Source organism: Rhinolophus ferrumequinum, chromosome 18 (assembly GCF_004115265.2).
Source record: "Rhinolophus ferrumequinum isolate MPI-CBG mRhiFer1 chromosome 18, mRhiFer1_v1.p, whole genome shotgun sequence".
NCBI classification, from domain to species: Eukaryota; Metazoa; Chordata; class Mammalia; order Chiroptera; family Rhinolophidae; genus Rhinolophus; species Rhinolophus ferrumequinum.
Window position 1 is genome coordinate 21,695,452 of NC_046301.1, and position 27,574 is coordinate 21,723,025.

General features: G+C 35.7%; 1 protein-coding gene across 1 annotated transcript in view; it reads right to left on the reverse strand.

Annotated features, from left to right (window-relative positions):
* IQCM (IQ motif containing M) overlaps positions 1-27,574 on the reverse strand; it is a 248,625-nt gene that overhangs the window by 109,539 nt on the left and 111,512 nt on the right. The window contains 1 exon segment of the mRNA XM_033135403.1: positions 18,641-18,775. Within this exon segment, the coding sequence (XP_032991294.1) occupies positions 18,641-18,775 (135 nt within the window).

Genomic DNA, 27,574 nt, shown 5'->3' on the forward strand with positions numbered 1-27,574 from the left:
TGGAAACCTATCCTATCACATATGCTCCATAAAGACACCAATCTCTCAAATGCCCCAACGTCTCATTGTCCTACTGTGCACAGCAGCTCTCTGTTGCTAGCTACTGTAGGGCTGCAGAGGACCAAGCTGCCCTGAACTCTGTAAGGAAGCAGGGCTAACGGCAGAATGGCTCATTAACCCACTCTGCGATGTGATTTTTTTCTTACCTGGGCTCCTAAGAATCAGCTTTGATCCAAAGTCTCACCGCATTATTCATGAACAGTTCTGTCTGTCCATGGGCATAACCCCTCTTTACACAGGGCCTCAAATCTATTAGTTGGAAAACAAGAGGTGAGAGGGAAGAGTCCGTCACTTCAATTTTCCTATTTGCCATTTTTCAGCCCCTATGCATTAAAAAGAAGAGGAGAAGGAGGACAAAAATAGGAACGGAGAGAGGGAGGGGAATAAAACACTTTTCCCTTCATTTTTCTACCATGAAAATAATTATTTCACAATGCTCAAAATTTACATAAAAAATGAGTCAGTTTCTGTCTGAGAGACAGAAAGAAAAATTATCCTACTTTTTGTAATTGTGTAATTCTGTTTAAATGTTTAAATGTACGAATATTTCAAGGTGCTTCAAAGACAGTCAGAAGTTTCAGGTCAAAATGCATTCATATGCCATTCAGTTGCAGAGTCTCTAAGTCAGTTGACCCTTTACACAATGATTGGCCTAAGTTTTTTCCAATGGTAGCTATTAAATGTCTCTAATAGCAACATGGAAGACTTCACTGATAACTGGGTGTTGCTCAGACAATCACTAAATTCACAATGCCTCCTTTTTCCAACTTGGGAGATAAGGATAATGGTTCCTGAATAAATCAATAAGATTAAATTGGCCCTTTGGACTCATACCTGCCACCCTCCTCTGCCCTTCTAGTCCAACTGATTGGAGCATTTGTTTTGTTCTTCAGACTGGATGGTCATGGATGGTGTGAGTGATTCTGGGGGCAGTTGCCAGGGGTCAGCAGACCTAAGTTCCTCTGGGCTGCAAAAAGATTGGGGACTGAGGTAGAGAGGCCTGTGGCAAGGATCAGAACACCACCTCTTATTCTGAGACAGCTTGGACCAGGAGTGATAAGACCCTTGGAAACAAAGTGCTGCCTCGTCCAGAGAGCATTTGCTCCCTTTTCACTGAAGTATTACAGGGGAGGAAATGGGTGAGCCCAGAGTTTCTGACACTAGAAGCTGAGAGAGCCTCTACTGTTGGGATCACCAGGGAGCACACAGGGTTCTTCCAGTTCTTTCCCATGTCTTGACAGCTATTGCCAACTTATAAAGCGATTGCCAACTTATCAGCCAGCCCTGATAAACCATAGGGCTGCTTCCCTAAACACCATCCATACTGTCACAATTTCAGGTAATGACCAGCTGGCCCTGGCCTCCAAGATATAAAGAACCATATATATGCCAAGGAAAATAACTCTACACTCCAGGAACCCAAGAGCCACGCAGAAGAAGAAATTTAACACCCAGAATAAATGACTACTCATAATAGAATAGAATTGCTGATGAAAACAGAAAACCTCTTGAAGAAAATAAGGTAAAAAAATGTAAGTAAAATTAAAAACAAACCAAAAACTATTTCTATAACAGCAAAAATATGATTCTCTACTTTAATAATTCAATAGGTAAGTTGAAAAAGAAGATAATAACTATTAAAGCCTGATTTAGTAGCCTGAGAGATGGTGGATGAAATTAATTCAAGAAATAAAAAGGAGGGGAAAAAAAGAGCTCAGTATCTCTAGAAAAAAGATAAACAACATGGCAATAGATCCAATAAGCATAACATGCAAATAGAGATTTTATAAGAAGAAAGTAATTGGGGGTTGGAGGAGAGGAAGGGTAATGAATCAAGTGATAGAAAATAACTTTACTTGAATTAATCCATATTTGACTCTACAAATTGAAAGGGCTTATCAAGTTCTAAAGTTCCAATCAGGGCTGTAAGAAAAGACACAAAAATAGCTATCACCTGGTCAAATTCTTGAACTCCAAAGATAAAGTAATAAAAACATGTTGCATGATTCCAGACTGGATAGTGCAATTAGTTGCAAGGGAAAAAGAATCATGAAGGCACTGCATTTCTCAAAACGTAGGAAGTTAAAAGACAGTACCATAAAATCCTCAAAATGCCAAAAGAAAGAAATGTAATCTAATACAATTTATACACAAAGGATGGTTCACATGTAAGAAAACAGTATATATATATAAACAGTATATATATATATATGTGTGTGTGTGTGTGTGTGTGTGTATATATATATATATATATATATATATATATATATATATGCAAGAATTTTGAAACCACATTACCCATGTATTCCATCTGAGGATAATGACCAACAAAAAATAAACCAGAAAAAAATCCGCATGGTAGAGGAAGATAAACAGGAGAGAGTGGTGGGCAATAATCCTGAAATATCTACATCAATATTGCTACAGTGATGGACAGATAAATAGGTTTGTATGTGGAATCTAAATAACAGAATAAACAAACAAAACAGAAATAGACTCATAGATACGGAGAATAAACTGATGGTTGCTAGATGGGACGGGTGTTGGGTGGATGGGTGAGAAAGGTGAAGGGATCAGGAAGTACAAATTGGTAGTCAGAAAATATTCACAGGGATGTGAAATACAGTATGGAGAATATAGTCGATAATGTAAAAACTATGTAAGGTGTCAGATGGGTACTAAACTTATCGGGGGAATCACTTCACAAATTATGTAAACGCCTAATCACTGTGCTGTATACCTGAAACTAATATAAATTAATATTGAATGTCAACTATGATTAATAGGTAGGTAGATAGATAGATAGATAGATAGATAGATAGATAGATAGATAGATAGATAGATAGAGATACTCATGAGATGTAAAGTACAACATAGGAAATATAGTCAGTGGTATTGTAATAGCTATGTAAGATGTAAGATGGGTAGTAGACTTGTTGGGGTTATTACTTTGTGAGGGGTATAAATGTCTAATAATAATTATGTTGTTTTGTACACCTGAAACAACAACAAAAAAAAGATGCTTCAAAGAGGCACCTAAACCAAATATCCCATACCTGTTTTACTTAACCTTTAAAGAACAAACAATTTTAATATTTTAATTATTTTACTTTCCTAAACCATAGAACATGACAGAAAATCTTTATTTTATAAAACCAATATGATCTAAACTGCAAAATTTGATAAAGCAATTCCTAAATATCTACAAACTAGTCTTATGAAAATAGCTGAAATGTTTTAAATAAAATATTACCAAATAGAACCAGCATGATTCCCACTTTTAGAAAACTATGGTTATTCTAAGAAGTCACAATGCTTGAAAATCTATCAGTAAGTATGTACTGAATCAAAATATTACAATAGAAAAAAAAATGTGAGTAATAGATGTCGAATGGGCAATAAATTTAATCAAGCAGGCATTCCTAACAAAAACTTCAATGCAACAGACACATAAATTAGTGCAATAGAATAAAAGACCTTTAATGAGATCTAGATAGTTGAAAATTTAATATACACAAAAGTATTTTCATTTAGTGGTCAAAATTAGAATTAACTGAGTAAATGGAGCTGGTATAAGTGGATTCAGTATGGAAGAAAGTTGGACCCCTCCTCACCTCATATCCAGATGTAAGTTACAGGTTATTAAAGATATGTAAAATATAATAATAATTTTAGAAGAAAATTTCAGTAGGCTCTGTGTATAACATAGAGTTTGAAAAATCTTTTCAACCATGTTTAATCCAAATTTAATTCATAAATAATGAAATAATACTATAAGGATAAAATAGTCTAAGTAAAACTTTAACAATTTATATTGTTTTTGATGATTACACACATTTGTAATCACTGGACCTAGGAAATTCTATGAAAAAAAATATTCTTATGATAATATGTGAAATATATTCCCTGTGAAGAATTGATATCCAGACCAAATGACAGTCATTCTGACATTCTTTTTATTTCATTAACTTTTGTTATTTCCTCTACATTTTGCTTATTGCTGAAGGTTATATTCCATCAAAGGAAATTATTTATAAAAATTTTCAAGTAATCAATTCTATTATTTATTTTTATAACCCTCAGAAAAAAGTAATTACATATAAGTTAGGTTGTAGGATATTTACAAGTCAGCATAGCAAGGAGAATTCTAGTTGCATGCCAAAGTATTTTCCTATCTGACTCCTGGAACTAGGGTCTCAGCAAGAACTAAATTATAATAGTGGTACCAAACTGAGAAAGGAATCACCAGAACTTACTATAAAAAGGTTATGATTACCACTCCCCTCAAATAGGAAGCACTAAACTAAGAATGATTTGGCCATGCCAACCAAAGCAGGTTTAATAGTTCAATCCTTTCCCCACAATAGTAAGAAAAAAGATGTAAAATAACTAACACTTATGAACCTATAGATGTGTTGCTTTATATATAATATGTTTATGCATTTTCTTTTCGTTTCAGACTGAATACTTGTGTGACCCCAAAATTCATATGTTGCAGCTCTAACCCCCAATGTTATAGCATCAGGAAGTGCAAATTTGAGAAGGTAACTAGGTTTAGATGAGGTCATGAGGGTGGATCCCCTATGATAAAATTAGAGCCCTTAGTAGAAAAGAAAGAGATACCAGAGCTTCCTCTCACGGCCATGAAAAGATACAGTGAGAAGGTGAATTTTCTTCAAGCCTTGAAAAAAAAAGGGCCCTCACTGAGAACCTAATCTGCCAGCACTTTGACCTTGAGCTTCCCAGCCTCTAAACTGCGAAAAACAAATGTCTGTTGTTTAAGCCATGCAGTCTATGGTAATTTGTTATGGAAGTCTGAGCTGACTAAAATGCTACATATATTTGTAAAATAAGTCTGTATTTTTAATTTCAATGTATTTCTCTTCAGAAACTGTTATAAATAATAATTTCTTGGATGTAACTGGCAGCTACCAGTTTTTAAAATGCATTATATGCAGCACCAGCAGAGATAAGCCCTACAAAGGAGACTGCATACTAGTTATCATTCTGTTTTATTTTTATTTTAACAATAAGAATAATGCCCATTTTTAACATTTAAACATTTGCTATGATTAAATAGTTCATTTCTGCTGACTCATAACAGACACTGGCCTGATACTGTTTATTAACTTTCCTATGAACATATTGTTTATAGCAGGTGTCTGATTATCATAACTGGTCACTGAAGGTCCATTGTTGGCCACATAAGAGCATAACTGCCTGGCACAAGTGCCAGCTCCTTTATAACCTCATGTATTTGAATCCTAATCAGGTTTACTCCCTTTCCCTTTTGTTGGGTGACTCATACTTGGTTGGCTATGCAAGTGTGTCCTAAGTTCACCAGATCATTGCAGAAAACTATTTCAATATGCCTGAATAGATATGGCTTCAGGCCACCTTGGAGCTCTTTTCACCTTACAAACCTTAAAAGCAACATACAAACTAAATAAATACAAGAGCAACAAGATGCCCCATTGGGAGCTTGGTAAACAAAAGCGATGCTGGTATGAAACCTCCATACGCACAAAGTGACACATTTGCAATAGATCCACAAGAGATGCCCCATGCTTGAAATCATATCCCCAACCAAACCAAGCAGAATACTCATGAATAAGAAATTGTTACCTGGGCAATCCTACAGGATTTCTACAGGCTTTGCTGGAGATGAGTTTTGGAAAGTTCTGAGAACAGACTTTATCTGAAGGGTCACTTTCTTTCTTGGCCCCAGACAAAAGATAAGGCAACTGAATAATCTCCTTTTTATCATGTCTGAGTATATGGGCATGTGCTACCTTTGTCATGTTTTCCTACTCCACTAACTTTAGAGGAAAGCAGGGAAGATCTTCCTTTTATGTCTCTTCCCTTAATACTGGCATGTGGCCTTCATTCTGCTGTGTCTGCTGATGTCATCTCTCCCCTCCTTTCTGTGCACAAGATTCTATTCTATGAACTGTCACAGCAGTGAAGAAAGGTAAGATCTCTGCCATATTGGAAATCAACAGGTAAATAGAGGTGATAGACAACGAACAAATATATGTAATATATATGTAATAGAAAGTCAGATAAAGGTATGTAGAATGAAGGAAATAAATATTAAATGGAGGATGGAGAATGATAGAGGGCAGAGGGGTGTGGGATATTTCTGAGAGGAAAGTCAGGAAAGGCCTTTCTAAGCACATGATATCTGAGCAGAGGTGTGTCAAACTGTTGCAAAGTGATCCATGAGGAAAGAAAATTCTAAATAAAACAGCAAGTTTGAAGAATTTGTTGTATTTAAAGACGTAAAGTCACCAGCCTGACTGAAATAGAGTAAGCAAGAGGGAGAGAGGTAGGAATTGAGGTCAGACAGGTAGAAATGTTATCATTTGTTAGATGTTTAAAGTTTATTCTTTAACTTTAAACATGTGACAGGAAGAAAGCAGAGAATTTTTAAATTTTTATTTTTAAATATTTCAGGTATATAAAAAAGAAACAAAGAAAAAATGAGCATCTGTGTACACAACACCCAACTTAAGAAACATTGTAAGAGAATTAAATATCCTTCATACCCCAATAGCAACAAAAGAAATAAGGCCCTTAGAAATAAGTCTATTAAGCAAAATGAGTAAGTTATAGAGATCTGCTATACAACATTGTACCTAAAGTAAATACACTGTATTGTGCACTTAAAAATTTCTTAGAAAGCTAGATTTCATGTTCAGTGTTCTAACTACAATACCATAAAATAAAACAAAAAAAGAAAGTCTAACAAATGTTATACGATTTTTAGGGTGAAAAAATAAGAAAACTATTGAAAAATATAAAAGACGAAAATATAAAATTATGGTTTAAAAGTATAGAATATGAAAACTTAACCTGATATGTAAAAATATTTAATATCTGAAAGAAATCAATTCTCTACAAATGATTTCAATATTAGTTGCATTTTAAATAGAACTGGAAAGACTAATTCTCATATTTGTATAGAAGTAAGAAGGTCCAAGGCAAAAAAAGTGGTAAAACTTGCCGTGCTAGGACTAACGATTCATTGTAAAGTGATACAAATTGGGGTACTGGCACAGGGATATATTAAGAAATAAAAGAAATAGAACTGAAAATCCAGAAACAGACCCAGAGTTAGATGGAAATTTGATATACAGTAAAAGCAGCATTGCAAATAGGGCAACTACCACATATCGTCCCTTTACCCTTTCTCTGCTTCTTCCACCTCAGATCCATAACTTTATATGGAGCTCCAATTCAGCTGTGCTGGAGAGCTCTTCCTGTATGCAAAAATCGCATTATTTCACCAGGAGCTTCCAGAAGTTTCACCTGGGCTAAACTAAGCAGCATTTCTGACAGAATATTAAGATGGAGGTTTCAGTTTTGCACTTAGTTTTTGGTAATTGCTGGATTCTTGCCCTGTACCAATCTTAGCCTCTCTTCTCTGAAACTGACTTGAGTTCTCTGACATATATAGACTCCTAAAGAGGCATTTCTTCTTTGTAGGTGGGACTGGGGGGCCATGGGAGTGGGGGGATAGGGGAGGTGGTAATCACTATTCTGAATTTGCAGTTCTCCTTCATTACTCATGCCATTATTCTTTCACTGCATATATATGTACTCATAAATAATATAAAATATCATGTTGAATACCTAATTTTTTTACATAAATTATGTGTCTTTTTGAAACTTTTTCTTTAACTCATTATTTTTTTAAAAACATATTTATCTATGTTGATACATGTAACATCAACTCACAACCTGAATAGTATTTATTATGTAATTCATTGATTCTTTTTATAGGTCTGAAGTACTTCATAATACGTCTTTAAAAGGGAAAAAAGTATGGGAGGTAAGGAAGCAGCTGTGGCATTTTTGAGGAGTTGCTTATAAAGGAAAGCAAGGGATTGGAATGGTAACTGAAGAAGGAAGAACCAAAAGATAATGTAGCATGTAGGGAGGGTGACCGTTAGATGGGAAATAGTCCAGGTAGGAAGAAATAAGTAATAAAGAAGAGACAGGAAATAATCAACAGTAAAAAAAAAAAAAAAAGTAAAGACAGAATTAAAACTCTTGAGTAGCCCAGGCAGAATGGGATACTGTGGTCAAAAAGGGTAACAGGGAAAGTTCATTCATTGCAAGAGGACAAAAAGCAGGTTCTGAGAGTGTAGATGCTGGGAGGTTGACAGATTCAGAGGCAGGAAGGTAAGGTAGTATTTTCTAACTGTGCCTGTGATATCTATTTCATTAGCGATAAGGTCATCAGCAGAGGGGAGAAAGATGGAGGTGTTTAAAGTTTGAGGAGGGCCAAGATCATGTGGAATATTAATCTGAGCAAAAAGGAGATTGAACTAATTTGAAAAATGGAATAAAACTGCCTGGTAGTTCTGAAGGTCTACTTGATATTTATGACCAGAAATTGAAAGTTAAATAAATCAGCATGGTGAGTTTGTCTCCAGCCATGCCATGTTCATTTGCTTGAACTAGGCAGAAAGTTGGTTCTATCAGATTCAGCATCTTGGAAAATAAGTTTGAGGGTAAGGAGTTAAAAATGTATACAGAGTTCCCATGGAATGAATCCAAGCTCCATAAGATGAAAAGTTAAAAACCTGAGGGGTTATGACTACTATAAATATGGTAAAGTTAATGGATTAAACGTCCCCAAGTGGCTACAGATTTATTGAAGAAAGAGAACTAGAAAAAAATGAGCCAGAAAGATGTGAGGAGGTAGAGTAAAAGGCTTAACAGAAAGATGTTGGAAGCTTACAGTTACTGGTAATGACAAAATCTCCTTATAACCAAGGAATAAGTAGTTATAAGAATATGGTCATTAGAAATGAGGACTCAAAAAAAGAAGAACCCCGATTGCACTGGAAACTATCTGCAAGCACCTCTAGAAGACTGAAGGAACACAAGACAACTGGAAGTAAAAAAGATAAAAACGTCCTCACAGAACTATAAATGCTACAGTCCTGCAAATGTTACCGGTAGGGAGCTAGTTATCCTTGGCAGTCTAACCAGTTTAGGTAGTTGATGGTAGACCTGTTCATCTTTCACTGCAACCAAAAACATCATGAAGGACATGGGCTTAGGAGTGTTTCTAACCGTGATTGGTTTTAGGTATTGCATAAGCAAGAGGTATGCAGTAGTTATATTAATAATCATCTCATTCCTGAAAAGAACTACTCTTTAGTCTGTAGAATAATCAGAATTTTTTTCCAAGGGAAGGTTAAGCAGAGTAAGATTTACCTGCTCCAAATTAGCTGATATGGGGCATTAATACATCACGGGAGATCTCATTCTGTTTCCAGCTACAACCATCAGAGGTGAAGTTCACCTGCGTGGCACAGGTACAAGGCTGGCCTTGGGTGGAGTTCCCAGCACTCTAGTGACAGTTCCATCCTCTTTCCCTCAATAGCCTTTAGAATTCCAGCAAGTGAAAGTGATGTTTTAGGTATTATCTTTTAATCCATTCAAATTTATTGCTTACTTTAAAAGTCTGGGTACATTACCTTTCTTAGAATCAAAATAATTTGGAACGCAGTTTACAACTTACTTAAATACATGAATATGTTATCAGACCTCAGTTAAAAGCCATTCTTTAAGTGATTGTTTAATATTAAATATACATCTCAATGCTAGAAACTATGCACAATAAATTATAAGTGCACATTAAATTTTCCACTGTCTCTGATTAGTACTATGAATTAAACTCCACAAGAAAAGAAGGGGAGGTTCTGATATCTGCCTTTATTGTAGGCAGTTATTAGTGCTGATGGGAGTTACTACTAACTATAATACACATGCTATGCAAATGTACTTATAGGTTTTTACCCCAAAAGATGAGGAGTGCATATGAAGATATGTATGAAAATCAAGTCCTCTATATCCAAACATCTATATCTATACAACATCAGCTGAAAACATGTTTGGTTCTTCATTATGCTAAAAAATATAAGCATTGGTAGATAATGAATGATTGGCAGGAACACTTCTAAAGAATAGACACCCAACATCTTTATAGTAGGAATATGAGATATTTATATTAAAAATGTCTGAAAAACTATGCCCTAAAAGCAACTTACTCTATAAATATCTCTGTATAACAGGCCAATGTGACTCTGATAAAAAAAAAACACACGTACACAATAGTATTACCATGTTGATTTCAATGTGGAAACAGTCAGAGAATGCTAAATTTGGGAAATTGAAAGACCAAAATGAAACTCTAATGGGCTTCTAGCTCTAGAGGTAAACTTTAAAGAAACAAGCATTTAGCATTAACAATTGGCTTCAATGCTGCCAAACTAGCAGCATCCCGCAAGAGGCTTGGTTTTACCAATCTGAGTCATAAGTTTTCATTTCAATACCACTTACAATTTGTATAGAGTACAATACACTTCACAGCATGGGATAATCATGGTGCTTTACTGACCAGAGCGTAATTTTTCAAAAAGCTTGATTCAGAAATGCTGGAAAACGTTCATTCCTAAAAATGACTTAAGAAGTGGATTAAGAACTGCAAAATTTACTTGACTGTAAAGGGCGGAAAACGACTTTAAGTCCTTTGGAAGTTTTTACTTCACTGTGGTAATTAACAAAACTCTGGATCCGGTGAAATGCCAGAAAAAACAAAGCTCTTTAATGCTATGTTTATAAGGTTGGAATAAATATACTATATCATAAAATTTTGCATTTTGTAAAAATTTCTGATGAAATACTTTATATTGTTTCTCTCATTTATCAGAGACTTGCATAGCAAAGTTGTTCTCACCAGGGTGTTTATATTCTGATATTATAGTAATTTAATCATATGAAACAAAGACTTGCTAGTGGGTCTCTGCATGTTAGGAGTACTGGGTGTGTAATCTTAATAAACAGTGATCTAACAAAAGGAACCTAAAGCCTTGTTTCTAACAGACTTATGAAAGTAATTATACCTTTATTGAAGTTGCACCCTTCTCAAACTCCCGCTGTTCCTGCTGTTTCGTAAAGACGGTTATTTTCTACTTAAAGAAAATGGACAGGCTTTAGAAGAATAGCTGGTGTTAAGTTATATTACAAAATTTAATCAGATTCTCTGTGCAGCTTGTACAACTATTGTACAAATATTTCAACCCAAACATAAAAGACCCAAAGATTAAAAAAAAAAAAAAAAAAAAAAAAAAACCAGAATGGCTAATTAGAGTAACTCACTAATTGGAGTAACAACTTACATGACTGTAAGAGGAGAGGATGGAGAGGAAAGGGGAAAATCTTTCACTGGCCAAGGTCATTCCCAGAGTACATCATTAGCATAGGCTTTCACAGGCTTTACACAGCCATGGCTAGGGTGAAAGAAGGCATTAACAGAGTTAAATAATGTAAGATGAGACCAAATGTCAACAACCATCTTTGAAAAAGTGTTAGGGGAGAAGGCAGGCAGAATTATAGGAGCAGCTGCTTGGATTAGGTAGCTGCAGCAAGGTGACGATAGGCAGATCTTTCGGGGTGGCTCTTTGCCCCTAGGGTTTGATCTCTAGTTTATTCAGGGGTATTTAAGTTCTAGGGAAACGTGTTTAAATAGCTCCTACTGACACAAAACTGATTTCTATCCAAAATCTAATTTGCATTGTGCATTGGGAAACATCAATTTTCAATAGGCAGATGACAGGTGAATAAGGGACTCACAAGAAGAAGAATACTATAGGGAAAAGCCAGCACAGATCTTAATGAATGACCTGGCATCTTTTAGTCAGCACTTTTAGTAACATCTTGCCCTTTCCAGTTAGCCAACAGCAGACACAGATTTTCCACTGTTCAGTGTTACCCCCTGTCCTGAAAATTCTAATTCGCCTTGCCCACAATCTCTTATGTATTAAACCCCTGGCTTTCTTTAATTATCTAGTTACCCAATCCTACAATGAGTGCTTCAAGTCTTAAACATTCCCTGCAATCTTTTCTGATTTTCAAACGTAAGACATAATATCTGTGTCATCTTAGCACTGGATACACGTGTGGATGTACAAGCATTTACAACAATGTATTTTCTAGTTATATATATGCATGTCCCTTCAGTTATTATGAGGACTCTGAGACCTTTGAACCATGTTATATATCACAGCACACATTAAGTGATCCAGAGATGTGTGTTAAATATATTTGCAACAACAATTTTATCCAAAAAGATTCCGGATTGCCACAACAAAGGAGGGCATCCATTTAATATGTCTAATTAATTTCCTTTAATTTTATGATTTATTCTTGAAATCGTCAATCAGAGAAGAGTAAGTACTTTTACCTCTCACATGGCTGAAAGCATTAGAGAATATCTATTAAAATATTTGGGGGGGAAGTTGCATCCTGCTACACAAGGGCTATAGACACCAGTGACAAAGTCTTTATATCTTTGTAATATAGAGAGTCTGTAGATTCATGAGAATTTAGCAGTAGACCCATCAGAGGAAGTGGGAAAACATCAAGAACTTCTAAAATGATCTAGTGTTATATGAGACAAATACCTTATATTGTACTAAAGAACTTGATGGCAGTATAGCTCACGGACTCTTTTTGCTAGTGAGGTGGAGGTGATAGCAGAAGGACTAGCTAATCATTATTTAATCATTAGGACAGGTGCTAGGCTTTCCTAACTCTGACCACATCTTAAATCCTCTTTATCACTTCATTTCTGATAATCTGATTTTGTACTAAGAATCCTACTCATTTACTTGCCTTTATACTTCTTTAGCATTTGAACCCTCTCTAGTGGACAAATGTAGACCACTAGGTCATAGGCTCTACTCAACTGGATCATGACAAGAGTATGAAGATCTGAGCCAATAGCAATATGCCTAAAATAAGGATTATTATTTTCTCCCCATAACCAGCCATCATAGGAAGTTAAATTGATTTGAAGAGGTAGGGAAAAATCCACACCATTAGCACTGACAACTGACATAACACACTAGATAAGAAATTAATGGAGAGAAGCTGCAGCTTTCTTAGCCTGAGGTTCAGTTTAGTTGGGGCAACACAGACCAGCCTGAAATTTAATAGATAGATTCTGGAAATAAGAAGGCCATAGAAGAGTTTGATAACCCCTGCACACATCTCAAGTAACTGGGCAACAATGGGAATAAACATGAAAAACCAAGAACACCAGTGGAAAGTAAAATATGAGGCAGACACAAAGTTGAACATTGAATGTGCTCCCCAAACCACATAGAGATACATGGGCAGAGGGCTCAAGGTGTTTGAGTAAATACTCTGTCTAATCATAGGCTGACAACTAAGTTATACAGATCAGAGATGACATTTTGAGGAGTCAATCTTAAAAAAATTTAATAAAACAATAACTGAGCAGAGAAATGAATAGCCAAACACCATGAGGGAGACAGATCAGATTCCACATATTAAGTGCAGGTAGGTTACTAAACTATTAAATAAATACACCCTTGGAGTAGGGGAGGTCAAATTCCCTAGTTGCAACAACATGTTACCTAAAATGTCCAGTATTCAACAATAACAACAACAACAACAAAAATAAACCCTGCAAATAAATAGGAAAGTGTGACCCATACTCAGGGGAAAAAAGAAGTCAATAAAAACTAACTCTGAATGGACTCAGATGTTAGATTTAGCAGACAAAAACCTCAAAGATGCTATTATGAATATGCTTGAATAATTGAAATAAATTGTATTTTAAAAATTAAAGAAAAATATGAAAATTACTCAAAATGGGGATTATTAAGAGAAATGGAATCTACAAAAAGTTACCTAAATGGATTCTAGAGTATAAAAATACAACAAAAAAGTGAGAGAAAAAAATTACAAAACGGGCTCAGCAACAGATTTGAGAAGGCAGAAGGGAGAAACTGAAACTTGAAGACAGATCAATAGATATCCACTTTTAAGAACAGACTGAAAAAATAAACAAACAGTTTCTCAGACAGCCCTAGGATAACCTTACGTGTACTAATATAAGTTTAACAGGAGTCCTAAAAGGCAAGAAAAGAGAGAAAAATGTGAAAAAAAAAAAAGGCAGAAAAATTGCCAAATTTGATGAAAAACATTAATGCACAGATCCAAAACATTCAATGAACCTGAAGTATGATAAACACAAAGTGATCCATGATCCACACCCATTTCTGTTGTTTATGCCACTCAGTGTGTGGTATTTGTGGCAGCCCTAACAAACTAATATACCAGGGGATGCCTCTGTTGACAGATGATATTGCAGATCCAGTGGACACTCCACATGTCACTACATAAATGCCCTCCATCTGTATTTAGCCACAACCACAGAAAAAGAGAATGAAAAGCCAAATGGACTTAAATTTTGGTAGTTGGAGGCCAGAAATAAAAATTAACTCCTTATAGGAAAACAGTGAGTTCATGGACTGAGATTTGTACCAGCAATGTAACTATACACTGGAATCACATTTTTATGATATAAAAATGGTAGCCAGATTGCCAGACACTTTCCCCAAATGTTCGTGATGGCACGAAGACATCTTTATAACAGCTGGGTACCTAGTCTAGTTGACCTCTAGGCAGTAGCCACATATCATCCTGGAACAAAAAATTGCCAGTATTTTTCATTTCTTCTTTTGTTTTTAGTGTGTATTTTCAAAATTTTTACAACAAAAATGTATTAAATTTCTTTTTTATAAGTTATTTAAAATGAGGCTTTAATAACACTCTACCTCTAATACATCTGCATTCTTTACCAACAGTATTTGCCAGTACCTCATATTTCATATATCCTAGAATTCTGTATCTTTTTCCAATCCTCTTTAATCCCTTTTCTACATAATTAAAATTTTATTGTTAGAGTACCTGTTCATATGAAAAACATTTAAGGAAAATCATTATATGCTTCCTATTCAATAACATAAAGCCATATCTTGAGAACATAGCAGCAAATGCAGTGTTGTCTATTTGTGGTAAACAAAGCTACCTATCTGGACAATATTAATTGTCCAGTTACCTATCTGGAAAATAAAACCTATCTGGACAATCAGCTCTAATGTATCTTTTGGAGCAAAAATTAATATAAGACCTGGTATTATATTATATTATATTATATTATATTATATTATATTATATTATATTATATTATACTATACTATACTATACTACATTATATTATATTATATTATATTACATTACATTACATTACATTATATAAAACCCGGTCTTATTTTACTATAAGACCGGGTTTTATATTAATTTTTGCTCCAAAAGACGCATTAGAGCTGATTGTCTGGCTAGGTCTTATTTTCGGGGAAATGTGGTATGCTCCAAGGAGCAGGAGACCCAGGATATAGTTACAATTTGCCACTAGCTAGTCAGGGAATCTGAAATAATTCACATTCTATCCCAGGCCATAGTTTCTTCAGACGCACAGGACATGTTAGGTTAAATAACATCAAAGCACCTTCTATGTTTTTCATTTTAAGATTTTTGTCTAAGACTCCACAATGAAAATGAATTTGTCTTCATTGTTGTTTTTAGTTCAATTTCAGAAAATAAACTAAAAGTTCTATTTAGATGTTGGGAAAACATTGGACAACTTTTAAAGTTTAAGTTTCTAAAAATTAGGCAGATGTGAGAATTGCTAATATGTACTATTTTCCTTGCTTTCACATATGCTATTCTATTGTTATTAGTTTCATTCATTGAGATTTAAATGAATCTCAAGTAAAGGTTCTCATGGTTGCATAACCTTCACCTTTTAATATGAGCCTATACATGCAGTCTAAAGTTGTCTCACTCTCCCAAAAGAAGATGAAAATCATGTCCTCAGTCACACATTTTTTTTTTGTTACCATAGTGATAAGAATAAAATTTTTTTTAAAAAGCTAAAAATACCTGAACAGATAGTTTTAGGAATTTGACCTACTTGGTGTCATACACTGAAGAAGTTAATCACTGAATTAACTGCATATGCGTTAGGTGAAATATTCTACTGGATGAAAAAATGCGTAGGTTGCACATCTGGAGCTATTATCCACAATCAAAGAAGTCAGTATGAATGAAGATGACTGACAATGAAAAATGCATAAAATCAGATTCTCTTAAAAAGGGACTATACTCCAGAAGCAAGTAGAAAACCATTAATCTAGCTCCATTTTCCCCAAATTTTATTTTCTTTCCATTTGCTTAGAACATTCCATTTTAGATGAAAGCTTCTGATGCGCGGAAAGAATTTTTCTAATTGGATGAAGCAACATAATTGGACATATACTTAAAATTATGTAAGAGCGGCTCCTTTCTATAGAAGAAAGCCTCCCAATTTTAGGCATTATAACAAAACAACATGGTTTTAAACTAAGTTTTCTTTTGAAAATTCTAGTTTTCATAAAAAATTTAATAGACCCATTCATTTACAGAAATCCTACTATATTGCAAGGCATTGAACTAGTCTATGAAAGATCAATAAAAGCCAGTACTGGCTGTCAAAAATGTTGCAATCATCCATCTAATTATGTTTTCATAATATTGACTTTTAAAATGTCTCCCATAGTAAAATGGAAAGAGCATTGAACTCTTAAAGAGACCAGGGATAAAGTTCCAGCTCTATTAATGAACTTAGAAAAGTCTCTTTCTAAGTCTCAGTTCTTTCATCTGTAAAATAAGCATAAAGAGCATATCACTTCCTCTAGAACATTCCTAGCATATCACTTCCTCTAGATCATTATGATAATCAAGAGAGATGATGTGGGTGGAAACCAATGGATGACATTCAATAAATAACCTCTATAAAAAATAAGACATTATACAATTAGGTTCAACATTTAAACATTTCAAAGTAAAAAATAATTATGAAAATTTATTTTCATAATTATTTAAGTCTACTTAAGAATTACTTAAGAATAATAATAGCAAACATTTATTGAGCACTTATAACACATATTTTACATGAATTATTTCATTTAAACCTCTCACCAGCCCAGTGATTTAGATAGTATTATCTTCCTTTTATAGTTGAGCAAAATGAGTCATGTCAGAGATACATTATCCAACGACATACAAATAGCAAACGGTAGAGCCAGGAATTAAACAAGGAAAGCTAATTCCAGAGCTATGCTCTAAATCTAAGCTTTTATGATATACTCCAAAATAATCAGTAGAGAAATATATCTTTATGAAACTGTTAATTTGAAAAGAACTTGTATTTTAAATTACTAACAATAATCAGTATAAGCTTCTAAAGTGCCTAATTGATTCTATTTTGCTGCATTTGTTTTTTTTCACATTATTAATATTATTATGCTTTATAAAGTGGAAACAATTCAATGGACAACATAAACATATTATAGATCATCAATATGACAGATTATTACTCAATTATAAATAATGTTGTAAAAGTATTTATGACTTGGAAACTTATGAGTATGGTTAAGCCAAAAAAAAAGCATATTTTCAAACATGTAGAAAATAATCTCAATTTTCATAAAAATGTCACATGCACAGAAAAAAAACTGCAAAGAGAGACATCACGTGTTCATCATTGCTATTTCTTAACAATTTTATATATTTCTATATTCCCAAATTTTCTATAATAAATATTCAATGTTTTTTGTCATGAGGAAAAATGTTACTTAAACATTCAACCTAGCTATGATGACTGAAGATAAAAAGGTATGGATGCTTCTGCCAGTCTGTGAACAATATTTAGAAACATATTTAGAAGTAGTCTAGAAAAGTGTTCCAGAACCAGGGATACAGCAGTGGTAAAGCGGAGCCCATAGATAAGGAATTAGCTAAATTTACACTAAGAACTAATGAAGGAAGAGAACTTCAAACCTATAATGGATCTTTAACCTTGTCCCTCTGACCTTAATCACACCTTCTTACAGGCATGTGATCCCTACTCCTCTATTTAAAAAGGTCCTGCCATGTTTTGTTTTGTTTACCTTTTCTTCTCAATTAAACTGTGGCTACATCCATCCATCATCTCTAAACATGGAAGCAAGCCATAATAGTACTATCGACATAGAAAGAAACATTGAGAATAATCTCAAGGAGCTAAGGAAAATTCATTGAGATTTCCCACATCATGGTGACAATTTCCACTTCCGTACTAGTGTTTAGAGGAAAGAGGAATGGCACTCCATTCAAATTATTAAATATTCTTATAAAATACTATCTTTTCATGTACTTACTGTTCAAAAAAGAAATGATTTTCTGACTGTAAAATTCTATGTATTGAAATAGTTTACAATGTTTACACATTTAAACTTGGCTATATTATTTAGTACCAAATTTACAATCCAGGAGAAAGCTTTTCAGCATCGGTATTTAAAATACGGTGGTTTAAAATATACTCGGTTAGATATAACTTATATCAAACAATATATTAAAAGCATAAAAATTTAAAATCATCTCCTCCATCCACCTAAAAAAAAAACTTTATTGTATGAACCTCTTTTAACTTTTACATCTTTCTTCTTATATATTAAAATCAGATTTTAAAAAATTTGAGGAAAACGACTTATAAGACCAGTTTAATAAAAATTAGAGAAGGAAGGAAGGAAAGAACAAGAAATTGACAGGAAGGAATGAAGAGAAAGGAAAAGCAGGAGGAAAGGGAAAAAAATGAGAAACTACTCACCCCAAAGGATCAGGTCACATACTTGATCAATTTGCTGCTGGGTTGGGTAATGACCACAGTGGTTGAAAAACTTAAGGAGATCACTTCTTTGCAATCCTTGCCAATCTTCTCTCTTGGCAAACATTGTTTCATAGACTAAAAGGGGCGGGGTGGGGAACATGAAAGAAAATATTTTCTTTGTAAATAATATATCAAGTACAAACCACTTAAAAGTTTCATCTGGATTTGAAGAAACTTTAAGCCCAGTGTTAATTTTATGTCTAGTGATAAGCCTCCGTGCTTTCCGGAGCACTATGCCAACCTCCTGGGGAAGATTAAAAGGAAACGGGCATGTTTCTCCCTCTCACATTCTTCAGGAGTAAAACTGGGACTTGCTTCCCCAAGGAGAACATCAGCATCCTCCAGCCTGGTTTACATGACCGTTCTCCATAGACACTACATATGTGAATGCTCACTGCATCAGTGTCAGGATTCCTGGAGGCCTGACTTCTGCTGACCCATTTCAGTATTCATTGTTTATTACTTCCCCTAATTTTTCATCATTTCTTGACTTTTACCTACGTGAATCGCTGATTCCACTGAATTGGTTGTTCTACTACTGATTTTGCCACTAAATGGAAAAATGTCTACTTTTTGCTCATTGACCTCACATATTCCTACTTCCTAGTTTCAAGTATTTTTCTACTCCTGGCTCAAGGCTACCACAGACACCCATTTAGTTGGGCCATCCCTCCCCTATCTCCTATACTTGGCGTTAGATAAGGGTTAGATAATGACCAAGAGAATCGATGCATACAGTTTGTTAGTGCAGTTCTCCATAAATATTTTGTTTTTTCTTTTCAAAAAGATAATATTGAGTCTCCATTCTTAAATATACGGATTAGCCCCACGAAGCTGATGGTTAATCAGCATTTACAGGATGACAGGGCTTGCCTCAGTATAGGTTTAGCTCTGAAATAGGGGCTGATCAGTGACAAAGGGTGCTGGAGTGTTTTCTCACAGAAGTTAATGTATATCCTGGCATTCAGTCATATGCACCTCAGCTTTCTATTCATTCATTCATTCAATCTTTCATCCATCCATTCATTCAGTTGAGGTGGGCAGTCATGAGACAGCGACAAAGTCAAGAAGTGTTTAGTGATTGCCTAAATATGAGTAGCTATTCCAGATCCTGAAACACAGTAGTAAAATAAACATAAATTCATGTTTAGTATATCTATGTCTTTGTCTCTCTTTTCAAATAAGCAGACTAGAGCAGTTGCTGTAAGTGTCCCCATCCATATTGCCTTATCCATTACATTTCTGTGTGTTCTGACCTGACTTATCTGCATTTCTTTGCCTTCCCTCTGGCTGTGGGACTTCACTCTGCCCACCTGTGCAGCAAGTGAGACATGCCAGGGAGGTATGGCTCCCCCTAGACTGGCCCTCAACAAGTGGAGTTGGTGGATAAGGACCTAGCATTTGTGGCGAGTTGCCTACACTGTTCCAAAGAGGAATTAAGTTCCAGGTGCACACATGGTAATCTGTTTGATAATACACTCTTTTTCTTTATATCATCACTTCCCTGTCTCTCTTCTCCATTCTAACAGTAGTTCCCAGGATCAACTCACAAATAAGTTAGTTGTACGTGAATTCTTGTCTCAGGGTCTGATTCTGAAGAAATGAAAACTAATGCACAAAGAACATCACTTTTTACTTTAACATTAAATATATTTATCCTTGAAAACTTATATACACCTTTATGAGTTTTTCTTTGAATCAGTCAGGTTTGGATGTTTCTCACTAGATCAGACTGATGCACATATTAACATTATGGCTTTGTAACTACATTGATAGATAACAATGTCCTTAATCTGTATAGTATGCCCTAAAAGCAAACATTCAGCAACATACTAGTGGAATTAATATTGTAGGCAGGTGTAATTAGGGTCGATATAAAACTTAAATTGGGAAAATTAAAATGAAAATTTCTAGCCATTGAAAGATGCATTAAAAAGATGCATAGATATCTGCCAGATATCAAATCCCCCAATTAGCAATCAAAATATGGAAAGGATGGAGAATTGTCTAAGGAATATGAAGACAAATAACAATTTGCAAATTCTATGGCCTCTAGAGTTACTTCAGACCTCAAGGAAATGGATGTCTTGGCTGGTAATTCTTTAAATCGTTCATTTAGCTAATTCTCTTGTACTGTTCAGATCCTATGCTGGACAGAGCACTATTTGTCCTAACTGGACTCCTCTACGTCCTCATCTCATGTCAGCCTATTTCAAAAAAACTGCCAGAATGATGTGTTCAAATATGAAACCCATCATGGCCCTTGGTTCACAGGCCTCCACAGCTCTATCAAGGTAAAATCCAAAGGGCTTTATAAAGCCTGATGCAAACTTGCTCCCACTCGTGTCTCATTTTGCTCTGCTCTGGCTCACAAACTCCATTCCAGGGATAGTCTCCTGGCTTCCTCCATCGTAAAGTCTCTGGGTTTTGGTCTTTGTGCTTGCTGCTCCCTTCGAGTAGAACATTTTTCCTCCACATACCCAACTGACCCACCCCTCATTTTCTTTAAGGTGTTTACTCAAAGTGCATCTCAGCTAGAAACCACCAGAGTCAAGGCTGGAAAACATAGCAACATAGGATTTTTTCCCAAAAAACTGAGAGATTATTTTTACATGCAAAAATAGTGAAATCTATAGCTACAGATCAAGGGGAAGAAGTCATGTAATGGAAGTAAAACTAAGATAAATAAGCAAGATTCTATAAGGTGAAAAAATTAATTTAGTGACAGAGTTTTAGGGATGAAGAATAACTAGTAAAAATAGCAAGAGCATTTTGAAAAGGATGTGTGATTTGGAAGTTGGTAGCTAAAAATAAAGTGAGTAGAAAAGGTCGTCAGTATAATAACTATAAGTTCCTAGTACATATTTTGACAAATATTAATATATCTTTACATTCATAGAATGGAATATAAAATTACTATGCACAAAAGAGTATTAAGAATACCTTTCTGATTATTAACTAGAGTTAATAATACTGTATTCATATTTGAAAGTTGCTAAGAGAGTAGATCTTAAAAGTTCTCATATAAGACAAAACATTTTCTAATGATATATGGTAACGGATGTCAACTAGACTTACTATAGTGATCATTTCACAATATATACAAATATCAAATCATGATGTCTTACACCTGAAACCAATATAATATAATGTTATATGTCAATTATACCTCAATTCCATAAGGACTGCAAAAAATAAAACAATATCTTTCTGAATTTTGTATTAGTGGGTGGAGAGTTTATGTACAAGTCTTAAAATCTGAGTGCATACAGGCGTGATCTCTCCTTCTTTCTCACTTTTTTAAAGGGTATTTAAGTAGAAGAAGTGCCAGGAGCTTCCTAATGAGAGAAGGGTTTTCTGTTTCTCTGCCTCTCTCTCTCACTTGCTTTCTCTTCCTCCCTTCTTGTTCCTAACTTTTCATCTCTCCAACACTTTGCTCATACATAATCATACATAAGCTATATACATAACTGTGGATAACTGAGTATATTGTCGGTATTATTTTGAACACATTGTTTCAAAATAGTTTATTTTCTCTGACATTTACTGTCATTTACTTGATCTGGTCAAGCTCCTAGAGGTAAATATCGCAATATTGTGGTGCCCCACACCCCCTTTCCTGGGTCCCCCTGGAATTTTTAAGTCTAAGAGTTGTCCACACTGAGCCTCCAGTTATTCATCAATTACTGTTCATTTTCCTCCCCTGGCCCTGGTTGCCACATCAGTTTGTGCTTGTGAGTCTCTGCTCTGAGAAGCTGTGACTTCTAATATTCATATGTCTATCTCTTCAATCTTGGGGACAGCAGCTTGCCCTGTGTCCTCACTTATTTTACAGATCCAAGATGAGTTGCTGATATTTTAGTCTGTTCAGCTATTTCACTTGTTGTTAAACATGGAGTGGTGATTTCCAAGTTCCTTACACGCAAAACAAGAAACCAGAAGTCCTCATTTATTACTTTTTAAATCAAGAAACTGTAATATCCATCTTCATCCTAATACTGAATTTATTAAACACAATAGAAATAAGGATCTCTGAAAGTTAACATATAGCTTGGGAAATTCATTCCCTGGACAGAATTTCAACACTAATAAGTAACACATAAGGGCTATATGTTGTTCAGGCTGCTCAGTGTCCCTCAACTGTTATTCTGTTAGCAATAAGTAATTTTCTTTGGGGAGCTACCCCTCCCCCAATGGATATAGCCTCTGTGCAACTCTCAAGCGAAGTTCTCTGCTCTCCTATTGCAAACTGTTGGACACATGACTCAAGCTAAACCAATCAGGCACTTGCCCTGAAATTTGAATTTAAAGCATAGGAACAAAAAGGCTTATAGTGAGGCAATAGGAGGAGATCCAAGATGGCAGAGCAGTTAAACAGTGTGCTTGCCTTATCAGGTGAACATTAAAATTACAACTAAATTATAGAACAATCAACCTGAAGAACCATCTGAAGTCTAGGTGACCAGAAGTTTTATAACTAAGGACATAAAGAAGAAGCCATGTGGAGACTAGTAGGAGATGCAGAGACACAAAACGGGCTGGTCCCACATGTGGTGGTTGAAAATCGGGAGAGAGATCTCAACCAAAGAGGTTTCCCATGAAGGAGCGAGGGATCCCAGCTCCCACACCAGGCTCCCCAGCCCAGAGTACTGGTGCCGGGAAGAGGAGCTCTCACAACTTCTTGATGTGAAAAACAGTGGGGATTCTGATCATCCCAGTGGAATGGAAGGCTGTAGGGAACCCAAATATCCTCCTAAAAGGCCTGGGCAGGCACTCATCCTGGGCTCTGGTGGAGGGATGGTGACTCTGGGGGCATCAGAGACACATGGGGAGACACTGAGGTGTGTAACTTTAGGGCAAGGACTGGAAGGACAATCCCCATTTTCCCTATGTGGGGTCCTGCTCCTGTGCAGCAAATAGATGGGTGCCAGCTTTCTTGTGTTGAGCCCACACCCACAGGCTAAATATGAGTCTGATTGGCCTGGTAAGCTCCACCCTGCTGACTCACTGAGTGCCTCACCCAGGAGGCTTTATCAATGGCTGAACCTTACAAGAGTGGCCACAGGCTTTGGAGTATGCTGGCTTTCTGCAGAGCTCCCCATGATCTGGTACTAGTGGCAGCCATCCTAGACTCATAGCATGGCCTCTCTCATGCGCCTCCAGGTACAGCACAGGCAGTGACCAATTGTGGATCGCTTTGTACCTCCTACCAGGTATTCCCAAGCCAGTCACAGGCAGTGACTGACCTGGACCTGCACCAGAGCCCCTCCTAAGATGCCCCAGAATCAACATACTTGGAGATAGGCTTCAGACCACAGCAGAGCACCACCCAATTAGCCCGGAAGCAGCACACACAAAGGGTGGTCTCAATGCACTAGAGCCCATTGGGGTGAACACCAATCTATGGGGCAAGGCCCCCACACAGCAGTCCATAAGCAGGGGATGTGGCCAAACTCCACAGCCAATCAGCCTGAAGCTCAATATTACTGCCTGAGATGCCAACAGCAATCAAGGCTCAACTATAATAGGAAGGCAAAACACAACCACACAAGGGACACTCATGGAGCACCCAGCTCAGATGACCAGGGAGACTGGGCCACTGGGCCCCACAGGGCACTTACTACATAAGGCCACCTGGCCAAGACTGGGAGACATAGCAGTCCTGCCTAATACATAGAAAGAAACACAGAAAGGCAGGCAAAATGGGGAAACAAAGAAATATGTCCCAAACAAAAGAAAAGGAGAAAACTCCCGAAAAAGAACTAAACAAAATGGAGGCAAGCAATCTACCAGAGGCAGAGTTCAAAACAATGGGTATAAGGATGCTCAAGGAACTTAGTGAGAACTTCAACAAAGAGATAGCAAGCATGAAAAAAGGACACAAAAACTATAAAAAAACAACCAGTCAGAAGCAAAGAATACAATAACTGAAATTAAGAATGCACTAGCGGGAATCACCAGGAGAGTAGATGGAGCAGAGGGGCAAGTCAGTGATTTGAAAGACAAGGTAGCTAAAAACAGCCAGTCGGAACAGCAAAAAGAAAAAAGAATCCAAAAAATGAGGATTGTTTAAGAAACCTCTGGGATAACATCAAGCCTAAAAACATTTGCATCATATGGGGTACCAGAAGGAGAAGAAAAAAAGCAAGAAATTGAGAACCTATTTGAAGAAATCATGACTGAATACTTTCCTAACCTTTCAAAGAAAACAGACATACAAGCCCAGGAAGCACAGAGTCCAAAACAGGATGAACCCAAACAGGTCCACACCAAGAAACATCATAATTAAAATGGCAAAGGTTAAAGACAAAGAGAGAATCTTAAAAGCAACAAGAGAAAAGAAGTTAGTTACCTACCGTGTTTACCCGAAAATAAGACCTAGCCAGACAATCAGCTCTAATTCATCTTTTGGAGCAAAAATTAATATAAGAACTGGTATTATATTGTATTATATTTATATTATATATTATATTATATTATATTATAAGACCTGATCTTATATTATAGTAAAATAAGATGGGGTCTTATATTAATTTTTGCTCCAAAGGACATATTAGAGCTGATTGTCTGGCTAGGTCTTATTTTCAAGGAAACACAGAACAAGGGAGCTCACATAAGACTGTCAGCTGATTTCGTAACAGAAACTTTACAAGCCAGAAGGGATTGGCACCAAATATTCAAAGTGATGATAAACTAGGACCTACAACCAAGAGTACTGTACCCAGCCTGGCTATCTTTTGAAATTGAAAGACAGATAAAGAGTTTCCCAGACAAGAGAAAGCTAAAGGAGTTAATCACCACCAAACCAGTATTACAAGGAATGCTACAGGAACTTCTTTAAGATGGAAAAAAAGATTAAAATATGAATAATAAAGTGACAATAACAACATATCTATCAACAATTATGTTCAATGCAAATGGATTAAATGTTCCAATCAAAAGACATCGGGTGGCTGAATGGATAAAAAAACAGAACTCTTACACATGCTATCTACAAGAGACTCACTTCAGATTGAAAGACACACACAGACTGAAAGTAAATCAATGGGAAGTTATTTGATGAAAATGGAAATAATAACAAAAAAAGCTGGGGTACCACTACTTAAACCAGACAAAATAGACTTTAAAACAAAGGCTATAACAAGAGACAAAGGACGACCCAGTAATTCCACTTCCTGGTATTTTACCCAAACTGCTACTTCAAGGCAAAGTATGTATCCACATGTTCAGTGCAACATTGTTTACAACAGTCAAGATGTGGAGGCAGGCTGGGTGTCTGTCAATAAAAGAATGGGTAAAGAAGAGGTGGTACATATATACAATGGATTATTGCTCAGCCACGAAAGGGAATGGGTTCTTGCCATCTGTGATGGCATGAATGGACCTGGAAGGTATTGTCCTGAGTGGACAATGTCAGTGAAAGAGAGATACAATGTGATTTCACTTATATGTGGAATCTAAAGAACAAAATACAGTGGTACCTCGGTTTTTTAATGTGATCCGTTCAAGTTCTGAAACGTTCGAAAACCAAGGCATGGTTTCCCCATAGAAAGTAATGCAAAATGGATTAATCCATTCCAGACCTTTAAAATCAACCCCTAAAACTGCAAATTTAGCATGAATTTCACTATCTAATGATGCCATAGATCCATAAAATTTACAGCGTTCGTAGACCGAAATGTTCGTCAATGGAGACGCTTGAAAACTAAGGTACCACTGTACACAAACAAAACAGAAACAGACTCATAGATACAGAGAACATTTTGATGATTGCCAGGCGGGAGAAGAGTTGAGCAGGTGGGTGAAAAGGGGGGAAGGGATTAAAAAGTACAAATTGGTTGTTACAAAGTAGTCATAGGGAGGTAGGATATAGCATAAGGAACACAGTCAATAATATTGTAATAACTATGTATGATGTCAGATGGGTACTAGATTTATCCAGGTGATAGATGGGAGAGGGGCGTGGAGGCAGAGTGAAAAAGGTGAAGTGATTAATAAGCACAAATTGGTAGTTAGAAAATAATCATGAGGATGTAAAGTACAGGGAATATATTCAATAGTAACATAGGTAATAACTATGTACAATTACATAGCTAACAACTATGTATAATGACAGGTGTGCACTAGACTAGTTGGGGGATCACTTCTTATATAAATGTCTATCCATATGCTGTGCACTTGAAATATAAAATAATATTGAATATCAATTGTAACTGAAAAATTAAAAAGGGGGAAAGATGAAATGCAGTAAGTAGTCCAAATTTCCCCTTATAAAACAATTAAGTCATGGGGATGTAATGTACAGCATGGGGAATACAGTCAATAATATTGTGATAGCGTGGTACAGTGTCAGATGGTTGCTAGACTTATGGTGATCACTTCCTTAGGTATATAAATGTTGAATAACTATTGTGTACACCTGATATTGATATAATATTGCATGCTAAGTATACTTTAATAATTTTTAAAAATGAATAAAAATAAAATGAGCATGCAAAAAAAAAAAAGGCTTAAAGTGATAGCAGTTTACCTAGCTCCCTGAAGCAAATAGAGATTATCTCTTATTTTTTGCTCCCTAGAAGTCTAGTAGAGCTGTGTTTCATGTTCTGAAATCTGATTCTTGAGCTATCTTTCCTATATATTTGCTTTAAATATTCTTTTGCCTCTGGTTAGCCAGAATGAGTTTTCTATTGTTTGCAAACACAAGCTCCTAATAAATTAATCCAAATGTATGAGTATAATACATCACCTTAAAATGCAGTAGCTTACAGCAATATGGTTTAACTTTGTTGTTTACGGGCAATTATATATAAATTATATGTAAAATTTCAATGGTTAAATTAATTCCAAACCTAAAATCGGATCAGAAACAAA